The following is an 11296-nucleotide window of genomic DNA, read 5'->3' as shown; positions in this document are numbered from 1 at the left end:
ATCCAAGAGCGGCTGCAGAGGGAAGACGATGGCATCCTCAGGTGGGAAGGTGTCCTCGGCAGGCTGAGCTGTGCGGGTGTACGAGCACCCCAGGCACCGTCCTGCGGGTGTTCCACAGGCGCTGTGTCCTCCAGAAGGGACGTGTTGGCGCTGAGCTGACAAGAAATTGAAAAGAGAGGCTCTGAAGTGCTCTCTCTCAGTATGCGGTCGGTCCCCTTAACTGCACACTCGGGTACTCCAGGTAGTCAGCTCACCTCCAAAGTCACTGCTTCTCAAAAGCAGGGGTAGTGTCTTTTTGTTCTGGGAAAAGACTTTTCTTTTCTGTAAGGTGAAGATTTTCATTTTAAGGATTAGGGTGGCCGGAGGAAGCCTTTTTGATTACCATTCCGGAGTAGGGCTTTTTTATTCCTGAATAAAACAAACTAATTAGTATTCTCTGCCATTGTGAATTCAGAGGTGAGGATCATTCGTGACGTGGGAGTTAATTTTTTCTGTCCGTCACCCAAATGGATGTGAACAAGGGGAATAAAGACTCCCTACAGCTGAATGAGACAGAATATTTTTTTTTCTGTGTAAAAAAGATAACTTATTATGAAGTTTTAAATATTTTTTTCCATAATAAGATAGTTGGTGTTTCTGCAGATGGAGATCATACAGTAGAATTATGTATTCTGTGTTATACTAAGTTGAATAATACTTAAATCTTCTCTCAGAGTGAAGTCAACAGAAGTTTTGAATACTTACCTGTACTTATTTTTGTTGTATGAATTTTGGGGGTACTAAAAATGTGTGGTAAAAATATTACAGTAGAATAAGTAAATCTAAATATGCCACTTTTTTAATGTGCTTCTTGTTCTGGAAGCCTAGCGAGTGAGTGCCTTTTTAATGCATGTTTCTCTGTTAGTTATAGTCCTTCCTTGTGAATTTAAGTACACTAGACAGAGCTGAAGTATTTTCACAATGTACTAGTAATTAATCTTTTCTATTTTTTTCTTAATTTTTCAGAACTATCATGACATCATGTCTTGCCACCCAGAAAACTTTCAGTGGGAACACTGGAGTTTTGAAAACGTTGCTACCATACTTGCTCGCCGGTTCCCTAATAGTTTTATTTGGGTTGTAAAGTGTTCTCGAATGCACCTGCACAAATTCAGTTGTTATGACAACTTCGTGGCGAGCAACATGTTTGGGGCACCAGAGCACAGCACTGACTTTGGAGCTTTCAAGCATCTCCATGCATTGCTAGTTAATGCATTCAGACTCTCTCAGAATATTCTGCTGTCCCAAAAAAGTGTGCATGGTGTCAGTAAGGATGCAAACATAGCTGCTTGTAAATCACAGCCACAGCCTGTTCCTAGAACAAATGGCTGCTCATCCACAGAAAGAGAGAGAGATTGTGAATGCTCTAATAATGCTGCTCTGAACTTCATGATACCGTCTGCTGTAGGTGCAGTGTCGTTTACTTTGATTGGCTTCAGTAAAGGCTGTGTGGTTTTGAACCAGCTGCTTTATGAGCTGAAGGAAGCGAAAAAAGACAAGAATACAGATGCCTTCTTAAAAAACATAAAAGCAATTTACTGGTTGGATGGTGGTCACTCGGGAGGAAGCAATACTTGGGTTACATACCCTGAAGTGCTGAAGGAACTTGCGCAGACAGGAATTGAAGTTCATGCTCATGTTACACCCTACCAAGTGTTTGACACAATGAGGTTATGGATTGGGAGAGAGCATGAGAAATTTGTACGGGTACTTGAAGAATTTGGTGTGGAAATAAATGATCAACTACATTTTGCTGATGATGTTCCCTCCTTAGATAACCATTTCAGAGTTCATGAAGTATTTTGAGACTGTATGTATCTGAATAGTATATTCATTGTAAAAGCACTTTTGACACTGTAAATGTCATCATCTAGATTTACTGCTTTGAGCAAATGCTTTCTGAAGAGAATACTAAGTCAGTCCTGCGTTGCTGATAGATACTACGTATAAATTTCAGTAGCTTGAAAAGGAGGATTGGAAACCCCATACCTACAACAGATGTTGTCATTTGATTCCTGGAAAAAAGGTGTTATGATGAACTATCCTATACATGGTTTTTTGTTAAATGTGAATGTTTATTCTCAAGCTGTTGGCAAAATTTTTAGTCCTGGATGCCTAACATCATACTGCCTTTAATAGGAGTTTAAAGTGCTCAAGACTTTCAAATGTCTGGATACTTCAATTTAGTAGCTTCCAGGGCTAAAAACTTTTGTCTTTGTCAATAACAGACGTAATATTAGGTTTTTTGGCTTAAGGAAAATTATGATTGTTAGAACAATCTTGGTTATATATTTTGGTGAAAATTGTTTTCATTAGTTAGTTAAATCTTCCAGTTTTGTAACATTTCTCCTAACTGAAACAAAGTTACAAATATTTACCTTTGGAATAATAGTGCCAATTCATTTTTCTTCCTTATGTGTGCCTTGCCTTTTCTGTTGCTATTAAGTTTCATTAATTCATTGTGTATTATCTGCTAGTGAATAGCCATTTAACCTGAGGGCTTGAAAATTATGACATAGCTAGGTTAAGCGACCAAGAGTATTGATGAGGATGTAGCTTACTGCTGTTTCAACGTACCTTGCTAAGGACCAGCAGTAGTATCTGTATTTTCAAGTCAAGAGGTGTCTTTATCCCTGCCTTGGACCGGTGAGGTTTTTCTTGATAATTGCTGCGTTGATGCTGATCTAAATCAAGCCATAAGTACATAACTTATTACAAGTTGCATTAAAATGTTTAGATTATATTGACTGTAGCTGTTTCAAAATGCTTCAGTTTTTAGAGCTATTATTTCCTACATTTACGTTGCAGTAGTTGCTTCTAGATCCACCCAAAAATCTATCTTCAGAGCCTCATTTTTCTTCCAGAAGAAAACCCCTCTAAATTAAAAACAAAGGCAGACAAATCAGATATAAAAGATGTAATCTAGTTCAGGCCCCAAACCTGAATGTTCTTCAGAAAGAATTATTGAAAGATGGAAAAAGGAGAGTATTAGTGGAATTTTTCTACTGTTGTAAATAACTTTTTCCATTTAACTATGAATAAATCTTAGACTCACTCTTAAAGACAACTGCAGCTGTTAACAATGAACCAGTAGCTTAAAATGGGTTTGGATTTCCAGGAAATATAGGAATGCAAAACACTGTGAAGATTACACAGACAAATTTGTCTCAGTTCTGAAAAAAGGCATTTTATTCAACTTTGTTCCTGTGTTTGATGGCTTAGCAACATCTTGCTCCTGCTTCTTGCTTCCCGTGACTCTTACACCATGGAAGGAAAGTCCTGGATCACCTTTCTTCTATTGGCATTATTAAAACTCAGCAGGTTCACTGGAGACAGTATTTTCATTACTCTTGCAGGTTGTGCACCTTAGCGGTCACTGAAGAATGAGAACAGTGTGTTGAACTCTTAAGGAATTTTTCTTAATATTCAAAATATTAAGGGTAGTAGGATTATGCATGCAGTGTGCACCTTACAATGTCAAGGTGAACTCTTCACTAATAATAATTAGACTAATGTACCTACTTGATCAAAAGGGAAATAATCTATTTTAATTGATGGACATGCAAACTAATTCTAACATTTTGTAAGACAATCTGAAATCTAGTTCCATCAGCTTTTTAAAAATCACTCCTTCTTGGAGGCTTTGCTCAAAACTATTTATTTATTACCTTCCTAATAGGCTTATAATAATTTGTTTATGTGTTCCAAGGAAGGCTATTTCCCTTTTTTAGTCCTTTTGATAACACTTGCAGCATATACAAGGACTTTTTTCTGTAAAGGAAATTATGGGTCACCTAACAAAGTGTTTTTAATAGAAAGCCTACAAATTGCTTGATTTAACTTTGATTATCCACTTATAAAATTTTTAAAAAATAATATAAAACCCAAAACACCCCACTGATCTTGCTCCCTCTCATTACAGTTTCAGACTGACCAGGCTAACTTGAGTATGCTAAAACTTGCCCTATCCAATAACAGTGCAGATCACAGACCAAGTTCTAAACAATTCTGTGCCAGCTAAAACAGCAGGAGTAGGTTCTTGGAAGCTTTTGGAAACAGCTATTAAAATATTGACATTGTCTTCCAAAGTTTCCAGATGGCTGTCGTATGAAAATAGTATTAACCTGTTTGATGGAAGCTGCTTATAATAACTTAAATAAAATAGGCTCAAGCATTGCTGTATTAATTTGAAGAATAAGCACTGTTGTAAAACTAATCTTGTTTTGAGACTTTGTGTTGTGAAGGGAAAACTGACTGGTTGTTTTTCATTCTCCAAACAGTTGTAGTACTCTGTTGGAATGTGCCTCTGTCATTCACTACAATGCATGCTAAAAATAAATCTTGCAAACAGTGTAGAAAATAAACTATTTCTAATGGGTGAAACCACTTTGATGTGAATGTAGAACCATTAAATAAGGAATGTGTAGTTAAGTTTTGTAGATTAAGCTTTATCAGGTGTTTGTGGAGACCTAGTTTAAAAAAAATCGTATTTATTTGATAATTCTTCTTAAAGGCAGGCTTTGTATTTGTGTAGTCAGTATCTGTAATTCTAAAACAGCTTACTGGCATCTCGCATACATAGGAAAGCTGGCATGAAGTATCCAAGGGTGTGAACCTTTCTGTGTTAGGATGAAATGGGCCATAGTTTGTATATGCCTTTTGATGTTAACTGTAACGGTAGTTTTTAATAAGCTTAGATGTAAATGCCTAAAGTTAAGTGATTCTCATACTTATTTACAGTGGTTTAGTTCAAGACATTTCTGGTTTTGAATGGAGTGAACAACGTTACACAGTCCTTGGTACAACCTAGTATGTAGTAGCTGGTGTTCTTTATGTTACGTGCTTGTTTCTTGTACAATAGACAAAACATTCTTTAGATTTTGAGAAATGTTAAAATGTTTTAAGCTGTGCCTTTTAAATTCCTTTGAAACAGGACTTGATTCTGTGAAATTGTCCAGATTCTATATGACTTAAATGATTTTATCTTGTGTGCATCTCAAATACTAGAAACTTTGGTAACCTTCTTCCTATCTAGGACTTATTTAATTGCATCTTTGTAAATGCTACTGCATAAATTGGCATTGGCCTCTAATTTTGAAAGGTGATTAAGGGCCCAAGTTTTAACATGTTGCTGAAAGGAGCAATCTTTTCTGTCCCCCCATGGGTAACATCCTGCTGTCTCCATTATGGTAGCACAAGCACTTTATGGTGAGCTGTTGTATGTTACTAAATTAACATTATTGCTGATAGAGCTAAAGATAACTAACAGGAGTGCTATGTATTTAAATAGTCATAGAAATTAATTTAAATAAGACTGCAAAGTCAGCTCAAGTTAGGATGTTACAACCGTGGATATTCACAGATAAAAGTGATTGTGCATGAGCTCACATTTTCCCAACAGGTTATTTTTGAACTATTTGCAGAAAGAAAACGTCACCTGTTTTTTCCTCCCTCTTACAGTGCCTTTTACAAAGCTCTCTTTCCTAAGCTAACAGTTACTTCACCATCTCTGCAGATAAACAATATTCGATGTCTGAAAGTTGAAGCACTGAGGTTAAAGTATACCCATTTACCATGAATTTACTCATCCATTTACCTTGAATGCTTATTTTAAATTATAGAGGGTCTTACTAGTTACTATAAGAGAGAAGCTGAAGGACAGTAAAAATGTTGGAATGTGTGTGCTCTGTTGTGAGCCACATTTTTTGGTACATCGCTGCCTAGCAGCATCCACAAACATGAATTGTGTGTCTGGTGTCCCTGTGCAATACAAAAGCAAAGGCGGATGTCTCAGACTGCAATCCACAAGAGACAGCCTCTTCAATTCACCTTTGGAGTTACTTCTTCACAGTCTTTTTAATCTTAGGTTGAAATCTCATTTCATTTTTTTTTTTTAAGGATGGTAGACTAAACAAAAAAAAAGTTTACTTATGATGCTTATAACCCGATAAAAATTTAGACACATTTAGATATTGCTGATGGAGACCCTAAGACCAAGGCTGGCTTTCCGTTGGTCTTATTGGTCTCTTAACTCTGTTCAGATGCAAGGTGACTGTTTTTAACTTGCATAAAATAACATGAAGTCATTAAGCAAGTAGTCCAAGATCACAGAACACCTATGTGGCAGAGACAGGCATTGCTTCTCCCAGTGCCACACACACTGTTCCTGACTAAATTCATGCTATCGGTATTAACAGCATAATTCACTCCTTCCGCTGACAAAAAACACTTCCACAGGATTAGCTGTTCCACATCACTGAGGAAATTTGGGAAAACTGATACAGGCAGTCATTTTGCATATAGTGTAGTGTGGGTTATAAAGTAGTGATGGCTTTGTTGTATTTTCCTGTCATTAGGGCTTCATTACACATCTCCAAGTAACCCAAGAAGTGCCAAATTCTACTTAAGCAAATGTTTTACCAGAAAAGCATCTGGTAGATGCTTTTTCCTTCTTCAAGATTTCAGAGAGCACTTTCAGTCATGATTGTTCGTTCCTTTGTTAAACTTGGCATGTCAGAGCTGAGTTGTTTCTAAAGAAAGCACTTCTGCGAGACACAGAAAACAATCAAGTGACTTACCAGTGCTGAAGTGCAAAACAAGGCTCTTCCCATCCTCCCACACCAGAGTTTACCCTCTGGGCAATACTTCTAAGCATGGATGTCGGATAAAGCTATTGCATCCCTTGCAGGATATCTGCATAGCTCTTCTTTCTCATTCCCCACCGTGAGAAATCCATTGATTTTGTGTGATGGAAGTTTTAAGCAATTCATATACTGCTTGACAGCTGAAGTATAAATGTTTTCACAGCAAAAATTGTCTGTTACTGCAATCTGTGTTATTATTGCAAGCAATAGATTCTGAGCATTTTTGTACGAACGTAGCATTGCACATAGAGCTGCATGTTTTACATGGTTGAACAGTTCTTTTAATGTTTTCAATCTGCTCTGAAAAATTTTAACTAGGAACAGATCTGGACAACTGGAAAGGAAGTAATCTGCTCTTGTCAGGAATCACCACTTAAAAGAGGTCATTGCTCTCAGGAATTAGCACATATAGAGCTCAGAATCTATCCCCACTCCTAGAGTCTAACCCAAACCTAAACAGGAAATCTTAACATGCAACTTTACTGCAAACCTAGATAACCGTCCAGGAAAAAAAAATTACAGTTTAATCTGTCCTCCTAGTAACACCGTAATCTTTGCTTATTGAGTAATACTAATTTAAAGAGAATCCATTGTAAACGTTACTTGTCTCAGAATGTGTATCTCCAACACCCATGTTGTTTGCATGGAAACATCTGAATGTCTCAGGTTGGGGAAGATAGATTTTGTCCAGAGGAAAAAAAGAATCGAGTCTGTCTAGGAATTTTTTTGAAGCTGTGAATTAATGCATATTGGGATCACAATATATGTAATATAAACTCTACTATGGTAAAATCACCTTCATCTTAATCAAGTTAGTAGTCCTGTGGTGGGTCTCGCAGTGTAAATGAGGCAAATAGTATCATCCAGCATATTTAAAAAGGATTGCAAGTATATTTCTGATCCTTCATGATCAAGACAAACCCTTTCACATTCAGCATTTAACTTGACACTTGTATTAAGAACCTAGACCCTGGGTAGCTCCTGGAGACAAACACATTCTTAAGTTAGGTACATCAAATCTTCAGCAATTACATGATAGGCAGATTTTTAGTGACCTGTTTAATAGTTTGACAAGATAATATTTTGACATAATTTTTTCATTTTGTTCTTTCCACAGCAACCACATTAAGAAAAATGTATAAAACATTTATCTTCTGAAATTGCTTGTCGTCCTTTATATTTCATACGACCAAGAATAAATAATTCTTTTTAAGTATTGATTTGCGATGACCTTACATTTTAAAAGCCTCAGTCACCAAATTTTTAGAGGAATTCGAAGTTTGGGGTAGGCCAAGTTTAAACTGCTAATTTCAGATACTGTCCATATTTAAGTAACTTAACTCATTTTTCAGTCCTGGGCAGTCTGTGTCATCTAACTCCTCTGTTGGATACACTATTTCAAGCGGCTGTTTTGAGTGCTTAAGATGGTCAGTGTTTATTTTGCTAATACCCATTACCATGACTTCACCTGTTTTATTGTGGCATGATCCCATTTTGTCTCCAAAGGACAAACCTCCACAAAATGTCAGGGGCTCTAATTCTTTGTGTTTTTCCAGTAATGAATTTTTAGGTGTAGCTCCATGTATTCTCTCACTGTGTTAGCTGGAAGTTACTCCTTCAGTGCTTTCACCATTCATTCATCACTTCACTGCTTGTTTCACACCATGTAGCACAGTGGTTAGAAAGCACCAAGTAATTTTTATTTTTTTTTTAACACAGTAGCTTCAAGATTTTTACCACCAGTCACATTATGCTGAAATTAAGAAAATAAATTTCTAGACTGCTTGGTTTCTTTTATAGCATTTCAGAACTACTGCTGTATAAAAGTTATTTAACAAGAAATTGAAGAAACGGGTGCAAAGTGAAAAAAGGGTGGGGCACTGAAAGAACAATTACTGCACTGGCCTTCCCACTGATCTACATAGAATAGTTTTTGTTGATCTTTCTTGAATATGTAGTTACATCACATCTGGTGAGCTTTACTAACAGCCTTAGAGAAGTGAAAACCAAAGGGGTCATGGGAAGGGGAAAAAACCAACCAACTATCATTGCAGAGATTTCTCACAGAACACTGGAAGAGAAGCATGAACAGGGCTGGGTTATCCACCAGCTGATCAGGGTGAGATAACCTCATTTGCTGACATATAAAAACAAAATAAAGGCTTAATTTTAAAGTTGGTATTGTGAATTGGGAATAGCTGTACTTGCTGTAGGACTTGGCTCACATTTAATTCAGCATGACCCTCTCTTCCCAGCCAGATACACACTTTCCAATCCAAATTTCACACTAGCCTAAACCAGTGAATTATTGCAGCTTTCCTGCTGGGTTACCACAGCACTAATAACTGCAACTGACGGTTGCATTTGCCCTAAGCGTTTAGATTAATAGTTTAATAGTCCCCCTTACAAAATATAAAAGGGGATTGAAAAATATTCAGAATGGCATTCTGAATACTTGTGTCTTGACGAATCTTGCGCTTTTTACATACATACTATGAATCAAGTATTATTGAAAATTTTACTATCACAATTCGTTGGCCACAGCAGTGAATGCATTTGACCCAGAGGATTTTCCTCCTTCTACTTTATCCTCTCCCAGTGAGCCCCAAATGGCTCCCACTGTCCCACCAGAGCACAGCAGGCACTTCTCACAAGCTGAGACAGATCACTCATACTGCTTCTCCATGAAGTTTTCCACTTGAGTATTGAGGAGGCCTGAGAACACCAAGCTAGCACCTCTCTTTTGGGAATGGACAATCAATGTCAGAATGAGGAATCAACACAGTAAGTTTCTGTACTAGCATATTGAGAAACTGCCAGTGGTTAGAGTTAACAGAGATAGCTGTGCAGGCACAATGCTGGATCAGAGCTTTGTCTAGTGCTGCAGGCTCTCTGAGCCTCTCCATTGAGTCCTAACATACAAAGAATATGCTCTGTACACCTCTGCAGAACAATTTGACAGGGCTCTCGACATTACCAGTCCAACAAAGTCAAGAGGCTTCCCCAGCCTAACAGACACAGAGATTCTGTCTCAGCAGTATGCACAAGCAATCTTTGTTAATTTTCAAACAACAATTTTGGGAGACCTATTTGTGATCCCAAATTTAAATTCTACCCTCAGAATGTACAATGATGCCCATCAGAATCGCTTGGCTGGTTCCATTCATGCCTATTCATTAAGATGGCTGGGTGCCCATTCACATGGTAGCAGACTATTTTCACTGTGTGAACTGCCAAGAAGAACAGGTTTAGAAGAATAATCTGCACAGTGTTGCAAGCCCCTGCTCCTCTGGAGAAAGTTTTTTCCAGCACTTTATTAACACTACATATCTATTTAGTCTAAGAGCTTTTGACAAGTTACAGTTCTCAAAAACACTGCTAGAAGTAACAGACTGGCCTAAATGTCAGATAAATGCTGCATTCCCCAGACAGCACAAGTAGTAATATCAGAGGGATTTCAAAGGGACAATGACAACCTATATTTTCTGTGAGGTGCCTATCTTATGTCACAAGGCTTTTATAAGCACCGCAATCTGCTGAAAAGTAACCCTCTACAATGCCTCTACAACAGGCTCACTCACAAAGGGTGCAATGCAACCTCCCTTCATATGGTAACATAATGCATCTCAAACACCGCTCCCACTGGATTCTACATCTACTCCACAACTATGAACTTAATTTCAGAGTCTAGGACTGTAGCTGGATGGATTTGCAGGCAGAGTTGCAGGTGTTTCACAGCTGCAGAAATGGCAATGCTGCCCAAGTGTGCCAGGGCAGTGACAAACAAGGTTTCCTGCACAATACTTTATTCAGCTAGGAAAAGGGGAAATCATTTACCTTGTGGTCAAGCTGCTGCACAGTTCTAAGCTTAACCTTTCATGATTAGCTTTGATTTTTTTCCCATGCCCGCTCTCATTTTCACCACAAGAGGGAGTAGAAACTTCCCACACCAGGTTATTACTGAAAAAGAAACCATGACTGTTAGGTTAGAACCACCACCAATGGCTTTCTTGGACCTCCTCAGAAACCACTATGGTTTTCCTAAACTTTAGTAAACAAGGTGGTATTCAGGAAGATGTGCAGTCACTTCTAAGCATACGTGCTGTCATTCCCAGCCCATGTCAAAACTTTTGTTCAGAAAAAATTAAGTAGAACACTCCAAAAAAGTAGAGTTATAAGCACAGGTGCCGCAAATGCATGCCTCGTTGTAGAAGAGGGATCATCTCCAGATCAAGCAGATTGTGCAGTCACTGCACATGAAGAAAAAACAAAAAAAAAATCTACAAGATAAACATTCATCTATAACAAAGTTTATCAACACAGTTTTTATTAGTCTTATAGAAAGTGTATGTATGTACACATGGACAGTTTCCATATTAACATAAGATTCTCTGTTTTCAAAGCAGCTTGCTAAATTACAGTGTGTTATGTTATCCATAATAATTCCTATAGGCTTTTTCTTGGATGCGTAACACCATTCTCCGAGCATAAAAATCCCTATATTCCTCAGGTAGCTCTTCAAGAGTTTTTAAGGCCCTGTCCAAGATCTGTATAGCTCTAGAGGCTGCCATGGGATCTTTATTTCCATAAGTGTCAGTCTTATCATAGGACTC

General features: G+C 37.7%; 2 protein-coding genes across 2 annotated transcripts in view; one reads left to right on the top strand and one right to left on the bottom strand.

Annotated features, from left to right (window-relative positions):
* The first annotated feature begins 1008 nt into the window (after nt 1-1008).
* Nucleotides 1009-2100, top strand: LOC104470381 (chromosome unknown open reading frame, human C2orf69). The gene has a single exon (XM_010085278.1). It carries the CDS (start codon nt 1021-1023, stop codon nt 1843-1845), a length of 825 nt encoding a protein of 274 aa, XP_010083580.1. The 5' UTR covers nt 1009-1020; the 3' UTR covers nt 1846-2100.
* Nucleotides 2101-11113: 9013 nt separating this feature from the next.
* The window catches only part of TYW5 (tRNA-yW synthesizing protein 5), a 7845-nt gene continuing 7662 nt past the window's right edge, over nt 11114-11296 (bottom strand). The window contains exon 7 of the mRNA XM_010085267.1: nt 11114-11296. This exon is cut by the window's right edge and continues 98 nt beyond it. Coding sequence (XP_010083569.1) covers nt 11114-11296 — 183 coding nt within the window.

The sequence above is a fragment of the Pterocles gutturalis genome, unplaced genomic scaffold, assembly GCF_000699245.1.
Source record: "Pterocles gutturalis isolate BGI_N339 unplaced genomic scaffold, ASM69924v1 scaffold45176, whole genome shotgun sequence".
Lineage (NCBI taxonomy): Eukaryota > Metazoa > Chordata > Aves > Pterocliformes > Pteroclidae > Pterocles > Pterocles gutturalis.
Note: the sequence above shows the minus strand (reverse complement) of the source record. Positions and strands in the feature narration are given on the sequence as shown.